Below are 18,679 nucleotides of genomic sequence, written 5' to 3'. Positions count from 1 at the left end.
CATGCTTTGGTTGCATGATTTGCTCCGAGGTCAGAATTGTAATCGTTCTTTATTCTGACACTGCTTTAAAAATGGATAATTCAGAGTATTAAAAGATTAATTTGAGGTCAGGCTAAAAGCCACATGCAAGCTTTATGAACACTGGTGGACTATTCGTAGATATTGCAAAATGATGTTTGTATGAAATTCAAAATCATTTAACCCCCGCGTCTGCAACAATACCTCCTCATCGTCTTTCTCCTTCTCTCGGTCAACCTCTTTCTTCCGCTCTCTTTCTTTACACTTCTCTTTCACCCTCTTTCTTTCCTTTAACTCCCTCCTTTTCTCCTTCTCCAGTTTCTCCTCCTTTATCGCTTCCTGCTGCATGCCTGACACTAGGTCAAAGATGTCCATGTGCCGCTGGGAATGGAAGAAATTATTTAAAAGAAGACACAGAAAAATGGATGCAGAAGATGCGATGAAGGACACGTGGAGCCTCGCTCAGCCTGGGCCGCGGACGTTCAGGATCATATTTCACAACATCCTCTGACTGACACGTCTTGTCAAAAATGAGTTCAGGCTGGCTTCGCGAGGCTTTACGTGTCAAAATACCTGATGGCAATGATGTGACGTGTCTATTAGCATCTGTTGTTACTCACATCTGCCTTTGACTTCTGGGAGGACCTCTCCAGAACATCGTCACAGGACAGGTCTGAGTCCTCGGAGAAGCTCAAGTTTCTGCGTGATTTCAAGTCTGTGATGAACAAGAAGCAGAGGCAGAAATGTGAGTGTCGTTCTTGGAGTGTAGCTGACATATGCTCCATTCAAAACCCGCACCGGATCGTCTTTCTCACCTGATGATTTCCCAAGAGGTGACGTTCTCTTCTTCCCAGAGTCCTGAGTGGTGGAACTGGAGGACGGCGTGCTCGGACACGATTTATCGTCCTTCTTCTTCTTGTCCTTCTTGTACCCTGAGAAGACGGCCTTCCACAGTGACTTGTGTTTGGGCGGCGTCTCGTCCGTGCTGGCGAGCCTGCTGCCGTCGTTCTTGGCCTTTTTCTCCTTCTTGTTCTTGCGCGGCGAGAAGAGGGAACTTCGTTTCTTGCTCTTGCTCACGGTGGAGCCGTCGGAAGAAGCCACCGAGCTGTCCAGACTCTTGTTGCTGCTGAAGAAGCGCTCGGGTATAGTCTCTGCCTTCTTCGACTCCAGAGCTTTCACGGCTGATGTCTTCGGAGATCCGGCTGGCTTTTTACTTTTTACAGCAGCATCCGGGGTCACGCTCCAGGCCACCTTAGGTGAGGCACCCTTGTCGGTGTCAGATTCTTTCATTTTGTTGAGCTGCTTGGCCATGGCGTCTTTTAGAGCCTGGCTTTTGATAGACTTTTCTCTGGCCCTTATTCTCTCCTCAGCGATCTCCCTGGCCTCTGGGGAGAACTGAGTTTCCCTCTGGGTCTTGAGGGACTGGTTGACAGGGATATTGGGTTTACCGTTTTCCATTGCTAGAGCCAAATGCAGGGGAGGTCTGTCCCTGCTTGGCTTGCTGGTGGGTGGAGTATAGTACTTGTTCATGCTCACGTCTGGTGTGCGCTCATCGTAGGTCTCCTCCACGTCATCAGCAAACGGTATCTCCTCCACCGTCTCAACAAACGACTTCCTCGCCTCCTCTTGCCGCGGCTTCTTTTTCTTCTCCCTCATAACGACCACCGGAGGCAGTTCTGGCACTGCCTGAGGTGAGGAGACTTTTCTGGGGGCAGGTGTGGGTGCAGACACGGGGCTCAGCTGGGTCCTTGGTGCAGGAACTGGACTCTTGGCCTTTGCTGGCTCTTTGGCACGCTCAGCTGGAGGTTTGTCTGTCCCGTTGCTCCAGGACACCTGGTGTCTCTGCTGCCTGAACACGGCTGGAGACTGATTAGCAGGCACAGGTGGCGGCGGACTGGAGGGCGGAGTGAGCATGGCCGAGTCGGACGTGTTGTAGCTGTCACTGTTTGCTGTCTGGCTCGTGGCCATACTCCCATTCAACCCCAAGCCAGAGCTGCTGCTAAGGTCCCTCTTGTCAGAGCCATTACTCTTCAGCTCCGCAGGAGCAAGGGGGGTAATGACCTGACCCTCCAGAGTGATGTTGAGTCTGCGAATGACGGTACGGCCAGTAAAGGCAGGCTTCTGTTCCTCCGACACATCTGGAGTCTGTGTCTTTACAGGGGTGATGTCCTGTGCTGGAGCTGTAATGATACTCTTCTCTAAGATTTTACTACTGCGATCCAAAGGAGTCAGACCGAGGCTCTTCCTGATCTCTGCACTCTTGAGCCAAAACTCCTCAATGATATCTGTCTTTTTAGATGGAGTTTCCTCTGTTGAGGAATCTATGGACTGTGACTGCTCCTTGTCTGTTTTGCTCATGGGCGTCGAAGTGACCCCAGGGATAGGCTGAGTTCTGACGGGAGAGTCAGAGGTGAGGGGTGACGAGGGCTCCTGGCAGGGCAAAGGCTGAGCGCAGATCGGAGAGAGGGGGTTGCCCGTGAGAGGGCAAATAGAGCGTTGGGGGTAGACGGGAGATTTAGGCGTGCAAGTCTCTGGTAGAGGAGTGGGCTGAGAGCAGATCGGGGAGGCAACTGGTGACCTGACGGGGGATCTGACAGGTGACTCGACGGCTGGCTTGATTGGAGAGCTGATCGGTGTTTTGGTGGTGGAACTGGGTTGGGGGGAGGCGTGGACACTGATAGGGGAAGCTGCAGCAACAGCTGCGAGAGTAGGAGAAGGGACGGGGGAGGCATCGTGGACTGGAACAGGTGAAGGGCACAGTGGGCTCATGGCAGCTGGAAGAGGAGAGGACAGTGTCCTCTCAGGCTTCGTTTCCTCAGGTATGAACGGCTCTGGGAAGAAGCGGGTGTCGGGAGACTTCACCAGAGTTATCTGGTAAAAAAAAAAAGAAAAACCAGCAGAAAAGATCCTGAGTTAGTCAAACTAACATCACATACTTTCAGCTTGGTAAGTGTGGAATCGTCTCACCTGTGTTTCAGGCTCTGGAGACGGTTTGAACGGGGACAGAATGACGTCTTCTTTCTTCATGGGGCTGACGCTCGTTGGTTCTGGAAGCACAAACAACAAATCGTTGCTGCTACTCATTTGTGTAAAACTATATTTGAGTGATCAGTTTGGAGGAATTATCAGTGACATGTACCGATACTGGAGGACATTTTCAGACTCTCTGATTTCCTTTCCTCCTCAGGGAGCACTCCAGAACGCTCTGACGGATGCAAACGAGCCTCGGCTTCTGCATCTGAAGGGATGTCATCTGGAATTTAAAGATAACAAAGTGAATTATTTAACTGTTACACAGCTTTATGAATTTAATTATTCATGTCCTTTTATTGAAATGGAGCGGAGTTCGTTGTGTATCAAAAATGTTGCCAAACAACCGATGGATTCATGATTATTTGTACTGTTTCGACTGCTCACCCTGATCCATCTCTGTGCCTGGCTCCATATCAGGACTGTCTGCTTCTGCCTCCAGATCTTCCTCCTCCTCCTCCTCCTCGCAGGGCTCTGGCATTACAAAGAAATGGCAAAAAAATTAGATGACAGATTTTCTCTTCGGTTAATCAGTGAGAATTTTTTCAACTTCCGAACAACCTTCACTGAACTTTTCTCAAAAATGTTTAAAGCATTGTTAAATTGTTTTGCTTTTTAAACATTTTAAAAAAAAAATAAAATAAAAAAAGAGCACCTGAGTTTCAAGGGAAAAAAAAATCTATCAAGACCACTTTCGAAGAGTGGAGAGTAGATATAGGAAAACATTTAATGGCTGAAAGAGGAAGAATGGCCTTCAAAACCAAAGTCAATTATTTTCTTTGTGAAGACAAACAGCGAGACAAAATCAGACGTTAGCTTTGCAGATTAATGAAAACACGCACAGTAGGTGTGACAATAAAACACGAACAGAAGACGGGCACAGAGGAGCATTAGTTAAAAGATACATGCAGCGCTCCATTTTGAAAATAAATGGATGACATTTGAACCAAGCAAAAGCACTACCAAAGTGTTAATGACACTGGTCAAGAGACGAGCAGCAGTCCTTCATGTGAACCAAATTTGTCGGAAGAGACGATTTTTCTGGTAATACTAAAAACCCACGCTGTGACCCTCACGGCTAATTCATGCATTTTTTTTAAAATAACAACAAAACCTTAAAAGACACTTCTGCTCAATGTGCTGAGTGAGGCTGTCGTTCAGGTCGGTGCAAGGCAACAAACTAAAAGAACATTTGATTGTAGTGGCTCTGAACACGAGGAGATCTTTATTACGCTTTTAACCCTGAACACAAGTGCTGCCTGCAAATTCAAACAGATGTGTAGGACTCTCATTAAATTCATTCGAGTTTTAAAAAAGTTGATACAGTACACGGAAAGCTCAACGTTGTGCAAGTACAAGTGGCATTTAAGGGTAAGTCCAAAAGATATAAAAACAGTGATAGCAGATTCAAAGTGATAGACCTCACGCGGTACACATCAGGGCAGGAACTGCTGCAGTGTGCAAGTGTTTTCAAGCCGTGAGAGCTCTCTGAATTAGATTACACTGTCGTGCAATGTGCAACTGGTTCCCAACCTTGAGGTCCAGACCTGCACTAAGAGTCACCAAAGAGTTAGAGAGGGCTGCATGGCCTTCTTCTAGGTAAAGGTTAATTCTACCAATTTTACCCATCTGATAAATTCACCAGATAAGTCTCCAAGGACCTCATTCAGTGGCTAAGTTGCATGGTGGGTAATGTATGTGCTAGGTTTTTTTTTTTTTTAAAAGCAGTCCCCTGGTCTAGAATTGCACTCATTACAAACACTTTAAAAACAGATACCGCCTTTTTAATTGCATGCATTCTTCTTCCTTTCACCTGTTACCATTTACGATATAAACTTAAATAATTCCCAGAGGATAAAGGTTCGATGAAGAACTGAACACAGGCTATATTTACAACCGTCAGCTAAAGCAGCCTCGTCCTGAACTAGAGGACTATACAGTTAAAACAACCAAAGAGTTAATAGAACGATGGCTAGCGATAGCAAAACACTGAATTTGTCAAAAATTCACTGTTATGAGTAAAACAATCTACAAGCAGAGATCAGTTTAAGAAAACTCATCTCTGATTCATTGTTCTCAGGAAATAATTGACTCAAAATTGTTTCATTTGCTTGTTTTACACAAACTTCCTGCAGTAATTGCACTCTCTGTTTGGGATAATTGTATAATCTATCAACCGTTCTGCACCAATTAATGAATAAAAACCAAAAAAATATCCATAAAATGTTTCACTGCGTAAGGAATCATCAGTGTCCCTGAAGATGAGGTTGGGAGCCACTGCAATATACTGCGTGAGTTAAGAGAAAATACACATTTTGGAGGTTAGGGTGGTTGGATGACAGATTGAGAAGTGAAAGGTGAAACACAGGCGTTGATGTGACCCCAAGAGGGCAGAGCTCTTGAGCCGTACGGCATGCATGCTTGTGAGTTTACTGGGCTCCGCATGTGTTCCTGCATGCTCCAGGAAAAATGCCAGCTGATAGACAGATAGAGCCTAAGACGGGATGCCGTGATCCCTTTTTTAAGTCTGTGCTACCTCCGGACATGGACTCCAACCAGACTCTCACTGCCTCGTGTCGGGCGGACGTGTGGGCAGGGGCTACGTTCAAACCAGGAAGATACAGAACAACAAGGGGATAGATGGCAGGGAAATAACAGTGAATTAAATTAGACACATGGGAAAGAACATAGCAGAACACAAAAGAACAAAAGCAGAACAAAATCAAAAGAATTGACGGGGGGGTTATATGGCGCACTCGGATGGTTGAACAGCTTTTTGAATTCAACCCAGAGGACCAACAGCGACTCTGAACGACAAATTGAACACAAAATTAGACATTCCAAGACAGAAAAAAAAAAAAAAGGAATGTGACAAAAATGTACAAAATCAGAGACGATTAAAAAACAAAAGGTGGGTTAGTCGGGGGAGGTGGCTCCTCCTGTCACAGACACAGACGTACAAACAGAACAGCAGCAGCCACATCGGTGAAACGGGACACCCTGAATCTTAAATCTGTGAGGCCTACAGCTCGGGATTCGGCAGGCAAACCGCTAATCCCAGGCGATCAGCTCCTCTGGGTGGGTTACCTGTGGAGGAGGGCTGCGTGAGCTCAGAGGGTTGGGATAGTTGGGAAGCTGAGGCCGCCTGGCCATCCTTGTCTCCCTCAGAGTCCAGGTGTGTTCTCACCAGACCTGGAATGGTCTGGGGATCCACAGGCTGCAGGACTTGCTGGATCTGCAGGTTCCTTGCTAAAATGGGGGTGTCAGCGTATGGTGTAGTGTCGCGTGTGAGTCAGGAGATCAGAGACAGATGAGGAGAGATGACGGCATTTGTGCAGGTAAGGTAGAGAAACAGAGAAGAAGAGAGGAGGGACAGAGACGAGACAAAATGAAAGAGAGAAGGCAGAGAAACAGTTAGAATACAGTAGCGATAAAACCGAACGGAGGCGAGGTACAGGGAGGCTGCATGCACTACACTGCAAAAAAAGTCAAACCATAAAAAGGCTGAAAAAGGAAACAATATCCATCTGTTAAACAGACAAATTCTGCCACTCAATACCAAACCATAACCGCAGAGCCTGAGGGGGGAAACACAAAAATCTGACATTTATCAGATAAGTATATTGAAGCCGTAAACAAAAGGGAGGCATTTAACAGCAGGGTAAATGGACTCGTAATAAATAAACACACTTACAAACACAAACCAACAAACCAAAAAGACAAAAAAAAAAAAAGGAAAAAGCTACACTCTTATGTATAAATATTGTATAAATCCTCGAAAAAGAAACCCAAACCAGCCAGGATTAGATATCACGCTCAAAGTTACTGCAAACACATCCACAGGCAGTTCTGCCACTACCTTTAAATGTACCAACATCCTCTTCATCTGTGAGGTACTTCTCCAGCCAAAGGCCTGACTGGAGCTCTCTATCCCAGGGGCAGTAATCCCCTTCTGCCAACAGGGGGAGACAGACGCCCAACCACAAAAAAAAAAAAAAAACACCAACAGACAGATACACACACACACACAAACACAAAAACACATTGAACATAGAGGGAAGTAGTGAAGAGGAAGGGATTGAAAAGGAGGAAAGAAGCAGACGATGAGGAGAACAATGTTTGAGACGGCGACACGTGATACAGAATTCGATAAAAAGCAAATGGAGTTTTGAACAGGTCAAATGGAGACTGGACAGGGTGTTAACATACACTCGAGACAAACAAAACTACATCTCCAGCCTTCACGGGAACGATCTTAATATCACACAAGGACTGCAAAACAAATTTACCATCGCTCGACTCCTCCTCATCTTCCTCCTCATCTTCATCTTCCTCCTCTTCCTCGTCCTCCTCGTCCAACTCCCCGTCCCTGCTGACCGTGTCGACGGCAGCCTCGCCCTCTCCGTCTTCGCTCTGGTCGCCCCTCAGTTTGGCGTGGAGCTCCACGGCCTCCTTCCAGGGTACGCCGCCGAGGTCGGAGGGGCTGCCGAGGTGCTGGTCCACCTCCCCCTCGACCTCCGGCTCCTCCTGATCCTGATCCTGATCCTCCTGCTCGTCCTCCTCCTCCATGTCCGACTCCGAGCTACTGTTGGGAGAACAGACACAGAGTCTCAGTGAAAGAATGAAATTTTCCCAGCTGCATTTCCCTCTCACTTTCCTCTCAGGGCCTCCGTACATCCCTCGTTTACAACTCAGACAGAAGTCAGAGAAGACTTGAAGTGAATCGTTAATACGCTGATCAACAGAAAGTCAAGTGGCAACTACTTTGTGATCAATCAAGTTATTTTCAAGACTAAAGAAGTGAAGTTTGTGTACACTTCTAACAATACGGACAAGGGAAAGCTATCGCACTCACACAATGTGCCTGAGCTGATCTAAAAAAAATTCACTGGTTCCAGCTTCCCAAGTCTTTTCTTGTTTTCATCTTCTTCTATGATAGTAAAGTAAATATCTTGGTCTGAAACAGCTTTCATCATCAATCTTACCTGGAGCCCAGGTCTGCGTCCGTGGCCTTGTCCAGCACACTGCTGAGGTTGTGTTCTGCCAGTGTCTCCTCTGGCACCTCCTCCAGCTCCTCCTCCCTCTGCAAGGACAGACGGTAGTTCTCCAGCTCGATGCGCTCTGGAGTCCCCCGCAGACGTTTGGCTAAGCTGGGCTCCTGCAGGCCGTTGACCTCCGGTGCTGGGGTTGAAGACCGAGCGTAAGGTTTTCGAGACCGCAGGTGTGGTGGTGACATCGGGGTTGGGCAGCAGGTTGGAGGGAAGAGGGCAGAAAGAAAATAAAAAATAAATCGGAGAATCAGGTATGTGCATTGATAGTGAGGAGAGGAGCAGAGGAGAACATAACCCTCTGTAGAGAAGGAGTCATGCAGAAGTGGTTGAAAGGGCGACTTTTAACTGTATCTGTGTGTGTGTGCGTGTGTGTGCGTGCGTTAATGCTGACTGAAACTACTGTGTCATTATTTGTGAAAAATTAATGAGAGTCTGACAATGTTTGTGCGTGGACATTATCAGTCTAGCAGCATCAGATCCATCACACATCCAACCACCGGGACTAGTGCGTTTCAATACACATCTGTCATTATATCACTTATTCCCACTACACCAAATGTGATTTAAGGACAAACTGACCAGGACACACCGATTGAATCTATAATTGAATTTATTGCGTTTGTTTTATATTCCTACAACAAAATAGCATCACTAAACACTGTAACACTCTAAAATAGTTCCGTCATACTACAGTTACCAATACAAGCTCGGTGCCTTGCCTTTTTCCCATCCTGAGAGGCAAATCTTAAAACTGCATTTTAGTTCTGAAACTTGACTTTCAGATTTTGTTTGTGAATGCCAGTGGAATGGATCAAAACAAGTATTTAACACATCTTACTATACTTAATGTGTTTCCACTCACTCCAATCCCCTAATGAGGTCAAAATTCCTGACAGTAATATAGACAATGAACTGCGTGTAGATCCTCTGAAGAAGGGATACGTGTGACGATGAATGTGTGATGTTTGACACAGTAGAATATGCAAAGGTGTGTGGATGGGGAATGTGGTCAAACAGATGCAATGGTTTCTTTTCTTGTATCTAAACAAGGCAGCATGGCTGACAGCGTGAAACGACTGTGGAGAATACTCTGAGGAAAATCTCATTTTTCCATCCAAACCAAGCCTGAAATTAAAGGGTCACAGCGACCTGTGAGCTAACAAATGCAGTTTGCACTGTTATCAGCTATCCAACATATCTATCTTTAATATCTAAAACAAAACATAATTCATTATAGGATGACAGTTACTAAAATATAACATCCAGTCATGAAAACGTTATCCTCTAATCAATAACAAAGATTACGGTTTTACTTTCACTTCACATTATTGTGAAGCCAAGAGTGATGAACTTGGTCTAAACAAACCTACACTGATTTAATCATGTGTAACTTCTGGTTATTTTAATAATTTTTTCTTAGGTAATTCATTTAATTTTGTTAAATCTAGAATTAATGTTACATATGTTTGAAGTAGAACTATAGTGTTTACACATAAAGATTTTAAATCATAATACTAAACGTGCTGCATAATGCAGCAGGCCTACTCTTGACTCATAATTCTAATCTGTCCGACACTTCATAAGAACCATTCTTAAAACATGGTACATTTATAGTTCATTCAATTAACAGTGAAATGCCTTTGAATCCACTTATCAAAAGTTGCAATATGTAAGAATTTCAGTTAAAAGAAATATTCATAAATTAACTCACATTATCAACAGAATGTGAGGACGTCATAAATTTGATTATAAGTAAGATATATGTAAGATGTTGATGTATCGTTTTGATGAGATACCTGTTATAAGCTTGCTAACCAGATAGCCCCGGATCTGAAAACCTGCTTCTCCTAGCAGTCCAAGGCGTAAAACACAAGCACTCCTTTGGTAGCTGCAAGGCTAACTGAGCTAACTGCTAACAATTGCTCAAGTCATGGGGTGTATAGAAAGAATACAGTGAGCAGCAGTTAGTGGTAGCTCTGGAGGGGGTGTGAATTTGAGTTGGCCAATTTTTGCATATTGCACACTCAAGCAATCAACTTCAATACTGTGTATAGGTGAATTACCGGACACAGTATTTATTAACCATTCGCAAAGTAAATGTTTTAACTTTACAATAAATAAATATTGCCTGATAAATTGTTTATAAAGCATTTTGTTGTGTGTTATTGAGTGAAATAAGTATTAACTAAAGTTCAATTGACTATACATTTACCATTTATTAAAGATGGTTATTACAGAGTCTTGCCAGTCTGTTCTAATAGGTCCCTTCTAGTCTTGTTGATTATATTTAAGAATAATATGCAATGCACTTAATGTAGCAAGGATTCAATATACTGAGCAAACACAAGTAGGTCTTAAGAGCGATCTGCCGGAGGGGGTGAGAGGTCGAGGGATGCAGGAGGAGAAAGATCACAAGAGAACCAATCACAGGCACTAATTCAAGCACTAGTAGAGCTCTCAGTTTTAAGCTGCTCTGATAGGAGGGGAAAGGTAAAGCTCACAAAAGCACTGATACAGGCACTTCATCACAGTGTGGTGAGTTTCACTAAGAGGGGAAACAGCTTACAGAGAGGAGGAAACACATCACATAGCAGGCTCTAAAAGAAACACATCACACAGGAGGAGGTAGAGCTAAAAGAGAGCAGTCACAGGCCACTAGAGGTTACAATCACAGAGGAATAAAGCTCGGCTCTTCGTTAAAAACGCAGGCAGGCATACTGAAGAATGTGTTGCTCTAAGCCAAATTATAACTGATACTTTGGGTTAAGAAAAGCTGGCACATAGCTGCCACATTTAACATTGACATCAGAATAGGAAGCCGTCCAACAGAGTTAAACAGAAAATGGTTAATATTGCTGCCTGGAGAGCCGGCGAGAAAGATCTCCGTCCAACTCTGTTTTTAATTTCCAAGCCAAGGAAAATAAATCAATGTAAGATGCACCATTCGTTTCTAAAATTACGCTGCCAGAGCCTCGGCCAATCACGGGTCATAAAAATGGCTTCCGACAGAGACAGAAAGAATGCTGCATCTTCAGGAAAAGAATCAATCACCGAGACGAAGAATCACAAAGGTTTACATGAACACTCGGCAGGCTCAGTGAGTCGATACATTCAGCTAAATCTGTACAATCCCACTGACATTAGTTAGCAAAGAGTAAAGGGGAGTAAGGAAGGGGGGGGGGGGGGCGACAGAGTCATGCTAGAGGAGGTTGAGCAGGACATTGATGGTGAAACAGCAGAAGAGGTAGATGCAGTAGGTGCACAGGAAGGGAGAGCCTAGGGGGTTGTGTGCCACCTGGTGGCAGGTCCAGGAGAGCGTGCGGCGGAAGGTACGCAGCGGGACTCCCACGCCCATGGCCAGACGGCAGGGCGCAGCCACCGCAGCAAGAGAGGAAAGTGGACTACCTGAAGGCTGGAGCTCGGCCGACGCGGCTGCTGCTGCCGTCGCCCTTCCGGGGGCATCCACGGTCGTCGCAGGGGTTTGGGGCGCCTGGTTCTCCTGCAAACGTAGGAGAGACAGGCGATGTCAACCGTGGGAAAAGACACAAGATGCCAGTGCACCATCTGATTTCCCACATGATGTGCACATGCATTTTGAAGATAAACCAAGCAATTAATTTCTCCTTTATTTGCCAGTCGACCCGGATTTCCACCAGGATTTCAACTAGTAAACATGAACAGGTACCTTAGCTGTGATCGGAGCAGGGGAGGGAGCAGGCCTCTTTCTCTGAGCATAGCCGGACAGACGGTAACAGTAGTGGGGCTTGCAGTAAAATTTCCCTAGAGGAGAGAGATAAAGCACATAAACAAACACATCCACTGCATTGATTAATATATACACTGCATAAGTGTCACCTCAAGGAGTCCACAGGCTTTATCTGTTCTGCAGAAGGAGACCGCGTGCTTGTTTTCAGAATTTAAAAATCAAACTTCTTCCTTCGCTGTTCTGTTCAAGACCGCCAGTGGGTTTTATTCCCACGGCAGAGTCTGAAAAACAGCCACTCTGTCTCGCTGAACAATCTGCTGCCTGTCCTGCAGCTCAGCAGACCCCTCCCAGAGAGGACAAATATGGGATCACGAGGCTGCGCTCAGCTCCAGGGTCAATGTAATGTAATGTAATGCAATATGAGGTAATGTCTTTCAAGGTTTAATATACGCAATTTTAAACACTGATACAGCATCAAATATAGGGTTGGGGTTAGTGACTAGTGTCAGAGAATGACGTCAGGCTCCCTCTGTGTGTGTGTGTTGTGATCTGAGCTTCTCTGCTCTTTGCTTTGGTAGCCGGGCATGTTGGTTTGCATGTGTTGCTTTCAGCTCACTCTCTGTGTGTTGTCTCTCTACCGCGGTCTTGTTTTTTTTGATACGACCACTGGAGGGCACCAGAGTCGGATATTCTCACACTCCACAGGTGCTGACAGACGTCTCCAGCTGGCATTCGCTCTCTGATGTTTGTTCTGGAGTTGATGCGTCTGAACGTCGTGACAGATGGGATACCAGTGGAAACGATCGGAGAGTACACTTATATCTAATGTTTAGTCTCACCATCCTCCACATCAAAGGCGTAGGAGGACAGTCGCAGTGTGGTGTTGCAGTAGTCGCACTTGAAGCAGCTGCGATGGAAGAACTTCCCCTCCGCGCTCAGCCGCTCCATCACGTACACGCGCTTCCGACAGAAGAAGCACACGTCGCTGCCGCCGATGTTGACGGGGAACTCTTTTCTGAGGGAGCCCTGTGGAAGGAAAGAGCTTTGATCAGCGTTTCCAAAGAGTAAGAAGCGAAGGAAGAGGAGGAAGGAGAAGCTTCAATACATCCAAGATTTAGCTGGTATCAAGACATAAAGACACACACACATATGCTTGGTATTGAGCTACTTTACAACCTATTAACAATACCACAACAGAACCGGTCCCTGGTTACTGATCAGTAGGACGTGGGATCATCGAGCATGTGAGCCACAAACACAACAGTATCCCAAACTGCGGTTACTTGTCGAGCAAACACACTCTAAAGTTAAAGGGAGGTGGACTAAAGTTACACCGGGAAAGAAAACTACGGCATCAGTTTCACAACAGCATATTGTATTGATGATATGTGAGAAACAGCACTCTCTGGCCAGTGAAGGCTTTGGGTTTTTTTTTTTTTGGTTTAGTACGCGCTGTCACAAGCCTTCTACCTCTTGGACAGCATGCTTACCGAATCCTTCTTCTCAGGTATGGGCTTAGCGTCTTCCTGAGACTGAAGCCGATTGGCTAGCTGCTCAGCCAATGAGCTAACTCCGCCTGTGCACATCCTTTTATAGCGCTATCAACAGCATTGGGGAGAAAAGAAAAGAAACAAAACAAAACGAGACAGGTGGACAACAAGATTAGAAAAGGGTGGATGAAAGAGAAAGATAAAATTAAAACAAACAGAGGGAAGGGGACGAGTGTGGTAGGTCGACCGGTATAGCAACAAACGCTACAACACAAGGCGTTCACACTCAGAAGTGTCTGACATGGACGTTTATACATGACCGAGCAATGTTTCCATGCTTGATAGCTCAAGCGCGCTCATGTGCATTCAGCCCCCACCTGCAAACTGCAAACCCAAATATAGCTCACAAAACCAACTCCAGAGAATAACTTCCATCAGCTCCTCTGTGCGCTTACATCCCAACGAGGAGCGTTATTAGATTCATGAGATCATCTTTCAAAGACGAGAGCCACTAAATGGACTTCTGCTTCGGTGACGTCACCGCTAATGAAGACAGCCAACCCCGATTACACACTCAAATACAGCCGGCGTGCACTTTTTGTTCACATGCGCACACACTCACACTGCACTCCTGTTACAAAACGGTAAGCATGGTGAAAGAAAATGCTGGAAGGCTTCAACATGCAGCCAACACACAATACTGTCTTTAGTTTAAATCATGAGTAAGTCTAAACCAGTATAAAATGGCTTTACCCTCTACAGGGGAAGAATTGAGGTCACATGTAATATGAGGAAAAGCTAAGCCATGCTAACCATTGAGCGTGGATGGGATTTGCTCCTGTTTTGGTCCCACCGCATTGCGAAGTTGTTACCCTGCCACAGTTGGAACTGTGCTTGTCGACATGAGAATTACACTCAACGAGATTTTTTTCGGTGCCAAGCGTCTCCTTTAATCCAAAACAACTACTCGGGACTCCCTTGGCATAAAAACAGCGGGAATGAATAATTGAGTTCAAGCGCGCCCCAGCTAAACAGCACTTTGATATCTGTTCAGATAGAGGCGCGTTGTTTTTTTTGTTGTTTTTTTTCGGAGTGATCACACATCAGCATGCTAAAAACAAAACTACACAACAATCAATCAACTGGCTGCAAATGAGTTTGTTAATATTAATATTTCCCAGGTGAGCTTCATTCATGTTAAGCCATATACAGCTTCCTGAAAGACCAGGCGCAGGTGTCGTGTGTTAGAGTCACCACACTCCATTCCTTCCGGGCGCGGGGCGACTACCTGTCTGCGGTCGGAGGACGAGGAGGAGGAGGGGGGAGAATCAGGGGGAGGCTGTGCCAAGCGCCATTGTTCCGTAAAAAGACGCAAGGGTTTTTTCTTAGGCTCCAATGAAAGGACAGAGAGGAGAGGGTGCTTAAGTTTCTCACAAGCTTTTTATTAAATTAAGCTATGAAACAATTTTTCTTTCTTCGGAGAGCAGCCTGTTGGTCAGCTTCACCCCCTCTGCTATAGTCCCAGTCTGCTACTGACACCGCTACTTCTAAGTTTTTATTCAATGCAAACACGTTCTATACCTTCCTGGTATTTATTAATATTCCCATCTCTTCACCCCAGCACATGATAAATAAAGACTCAAACTCAAATATCGAAATTCGTTATGTTTTTTACTTTTTGCGCCAGACTAGCGCTTTGAACCATTCCAAAATTTTAAGAGCTTTTTTCTTTACATTGTTGATATCATCTATTGTTCTTTATTTCAAAGTAGGCTATTGTCTTTTAATGTAATTTTACCACTAAAGTCGACACTGCAGTACTTCAGTAAATGTACAGTATGTACTGTAACCTTGTATCGTTGTCACGTTACCTGCAGTTCATTGTTTCACATGTTGTGTTGATGCGGACAGAAACTCTCGGTCCTGCTTTGTGTTTACAGTAGACGTTAGCTCTATTAGCCGCTAGCTTTGTCAGCTAAACACACCGCAGTGTTAAGTTTCTCTTTCAGCTAAAAAAAGAACCTTAGTCATCTCCTGTTCGGTCAGAGTTAGCCATGCAAGTCTATAATGTCCATTTCCTAAACAGATCCATTGTATTGTTTTGTGTCAAATTCTATCCATCACTTTTACAACCACTGACATGTCATTTAGTTACACTGCTATTGTAAGCTGCTATTCACATGCTGCCCACTTGCAATCCCTACTTTAACCCGTATTATGTAAGTTGACATACTTAATTAACTGTGCCAGCAACAAGCTGTGTGTAAATGGAGGATTTTGGTGTCTAAGGTAAAAGTGACCAACAGGACAAGTCTCCAAAAAAACGTGTGATAGTTCTGTGTCGGTAGGGAAGTTTCACCTTCGGTCGGACTGGCTTGCCCTCAAACTGTGAGGCGAGCTGTTCAGCCCGCTCCTGAATACTAAGCACATATAAAGGCATTTCATCATCAGAGCACAGAGGCCTTGCAGGCTCCTGCAGAGAGACGGGTGATTTAGTCACACAAGGGATGAACAGAACAAAGAGGAAACTGTAGTTATTCTGTGTTTCCAAAAACAATCTCCTTTCCAAAAAGCAAGTCATTGTGGTGAAGGCCATAGATGGTTGGTTCGCCATTGTTTTCACAGTTCAAGCTGGCAGCCTCTAATTTATGCAGTAATGTAAACCTGAGTGAGTAGATTTGCCCTGCAGTTAGTAACACTATACATACCAGAACGACCAAAACAACAGACTACAGACGAGGTAAATAAACATGAGCTGTACAAGCTTGAGCGAGCCTTCAAGTGTGGTAACTAAAAACTTCCATAAGAGGTTGTTTTGTTTGGCACAACAGACAGTGATGTGTTAGAGTTTCAGTCCACGGCACCAAAACCGAACCTTTCTGGAAGAGTCAGGAGAGGACAGTGGTGAACCAGGACTCCCGGTGAGGCCGCTGGACAGTTTCCACTGCTCTAAAAAGAAACGGGACGGCTTTTTCTTAGGCTCCGGGGAGAAGAGAGGAATGGTTGAAAGAGGGAATTAGACTTAGGAGGATTTGCATAGGTTCACTGTGGTGTTTACATGCAGTATTAGGGCTTAAACAAAATATCCCCACTGAACAAAATATCCATGCATGGTGTTCACCTTTGGTGGCCTGTCAGGTTTGCCCTTAAACCTGGAGATTAGGCGCTCAGCCCTCTCCTGTATACCAGGTATGTGAATGGGTCCTGGGTCTGTCAGGTGCAGCGGCTTCCACTCCTGCCAAGGAAGCTCTGTTGAGTCTTGATGATGATTTAGGTGCAACCAAAGGGCTGATGCTTTCAACAACACAGTTTTTATATGAAAAAAGCCCGACTTAAGACGTCCGTTGACAGCTGCGCCAACCAGTATCTCATTAAAACACTGCCAACCGCAAAACAACAGAGGGACACACATATCCATGCAGTCATTCGTTTACTCTACCCCGTATTTCAGAGGCTTCTCGTAGTATTCAAGCTCCTCTTCGTCCGGACCCTTAGACATATTCTTGAAGGCAGAGATGAGCAGACAAACATCGCATTAACACTATGCTTTGCTGCTTGGGTAAACAGATTCTTACAAAAGGAATTGTTGATTTTTTTTTTTTTTTTTTTTTTGTGTTGCGAAACAGCTCGTTATGCACAATCTCTGCCAGTGCCTGACAATAAACTAAAACTAACCAAAGTCCCCCGAGTCTGCATTTATTCACAAGCCGTCACATCCCAACAACATAGCCCGCAGCGTGAAAACAAGCAGCTCCTCTGATAATGACATACACTACCCACTCACTGGGGAGTGAAACAAGAATGTAACCTCTTTGGAAAGTTCATTTGGGGAAATGTAGTGTTTTGTTTTTATTTACACTACAAGCTGAGGAGGTCAAATCCGAGGCACAGAAAGGGATCCTTTTAGAGAACAACAGAGGGTGGGGGGGACTCTAGATGAGCTATCTGTGGATTCGTGACAGAGACAAACACAGACAGACAGATTCAGCAGACTATGTGTCACCTCTGAGTGAAGAGAGAGCGAGGAAGTGGAGGAGGAAGAAGGGAGCAGAATGGTTTTCTTTGGGCAGCTCCGAGAGCCCGAGCTGGACTGTTGGTCTGCGCCACCTCTGGCCTTGAGAGATGAGGGACACGGACAGCACATTCAGCAGAAGATAATGAGAATGAAGATGAGAATGATGATCTATCGCTGAGAGCAGACACGCTTCATTGTCCTGACTGGTGTTGTTGACAGCAGATATTTCATTTTAATGCTTTCAAAAGTGAAAAGGCAAAAATGTACGCTCAACACAAACTCAGTAAGGTTAATAGTATTAGTGTGGTGTCTCGACACACAGGCACACACATCTCCAAATAAATACCCCGGAAACACAGACCACGCACAAAGTGTATATGGCAAAAAAGGGAGAATTAATTCACTGGTGCTGCTATTAACCCTGATATGAAGATTAAAAGGTGTAATATGTAAGAATTGTCCACCTGTCGAATTCATACTCAGAACAAACAAGGGGCAGCATATCACCAGAGTAACCAGAAACCGCTGCCAACTGCAGCTGCCGTTAGCTTTTTAGCTCAGTTAGCCTTGCAGCTAGTGGTCAGGACTAGAAGCCCGGATCACTTGGCAGGTGGAGATGCACATACCGCTGGCACAGGAGCTTCACAGCAGGACAGGCTGGGTTAGCGTTTGTGTTTTTTATCATATTAACTACTAATTGTTTTTTTTACAATTCTAATTGCTGTCTGTATGTTGTGAGTTTAACTGTAGAATTTTTCACTGCCTCTTGGCCAGGACTCCCTTGAAAAAGAGGTTTTTAATCTCAATGGGACTTTCCTGGTTAAATAAAGGTTAAATAAGAAATAAAATAGCTGCTAGGCATGCTTACTAAATAATACAGTGGTGTCAAAACACTCATACTGTTATTTCTTCCCGTTCTGTTGTTAGCTTTACTAAAAAAAATTAACATTTTCAACAAAATTCTTACATATTGCACCTTTAAATACAATATTTTCTTCTATATTAGACATCAAAACACAAAACAAACCACAGAAAATGGGTGTGACAAACTCCTACAGACAAGGCATGAAGTTAGGTAGCTATACGTCTCTTTACAAGTGACCATCAGCAAATTTGCTTAGCAGCTTGAGGCTTACTGTGCAGTGAGAGGACATTTAAGAGCAGCAGCGGATTAAATCCCATTAAACAGGAGAGTCTGAAGCTTTAAATCAACGTCTGTGAGGTCAAACGCTTAATCTAGCGACAAGACGAAACAACTTTCCAAGGATCAGCAGGAGAAAACTGGCGCTGAGTCTGACAGAACAGTGAAGCGGGATGACTAGCAGCTGCCTACAGCTGGTAGTTTTCTACCTAGTCTAGAGGAGTGAAT

General features: G+C 44.8%; 1 protein-coding gene across 4 annotated transcripts in view; it reads right to left on the bottom strand.

Moving 5' to 3' along the window:
- mical3a (microtubule associated monooxygenase, calponin and LIM domain containing 3a) overlaps window positions 1–18,679 on the bottom strand; it is a 67,599-nt gene that overhangs the window by 16,756 nt on the left and 32,164 nt on the right. For 2 of the 4 annotated variants that reach the window (XM_030426542.1, XM_030426543.1), the window contains 14 exons: window positions 12,645–12,831; window positions 11,785–11,879; window positions 11,505–11,598; window positions 8,034–8,229; window positions 7,338–7,633; window positions 6,908–7,000; window positions 6,136–6,297; window positions 5,585–5,647; window positions 3,436–3,522; window positions 3,158–3,271; window positions 2,986–3,065; window positions 834–2,889; window positions 639–733; window positions 223–399 (listed from right to left, as the gene is read on the bottom strand). In XM_030426542.1, the coding sequence (XP_030282402.1) occupies window positions 223–399; window positions 639–733; window positions 834–2,889; window positions 2,986–3,065; window positions 3,158–3,271; window positions 3,436–3,522; window positions 5,585–5,647; window positions 6,136–6,297; window positions 6,908–7,000; window positions 7,338–7,633; window positions 8,034–8,229; window positions 11,505–11,598; window positions 11,785–11,879; window positions 12,645–12,831 (3,795 nt within the window). Of the gene's footprint in view, window positions 1–222; window positions 400–638; window positions 734–833; window positions 2,890–2,985; window positions 3,066–3,157; window positions 3,272–3,435; window positions 3,523–5,584; window positions 5,648–6,135; window positions 6,298–6,907; window positions 7,001–7,337; window positions 7,634–8,033; window positions 8,230–11,504; window positions 11,599–11,784; window positions 11,880–12,644; window positions 12,832–13,295; window positions 13,404–14,583; window positions 14,686–15,654; window positions 15,769–16,170; window positions 16,276–16,416; window positions 16,531–16,734; window positions 16,798–17,298; window positions 17,410–18,679 lie in introns of all 4 variants that reach the window. The other 2 variants (XM_030426544.1, XM_030426541.1) reach the window with 2 other exon arrangements.

The sequence above is a fragment of the Sparus aurata genome, chromosome 8 (assembly GCF_900880675.1).
Source record: "Sparus aurata chromosome 8, fSpaAur1.1, whole genome shotgun sequence".
Classification (NCBI taxonomy): Eukaryota; Metazoa; Chordata; class Actinopteri; order Spariformes; family Sparidae; genus Sparus; species Sparus aurata.
The sequence above is the reverse complement of the archived record's forward strand: the minus strand, read 5'-3'. Positions and strand labels throughout refer to the sequence as shown.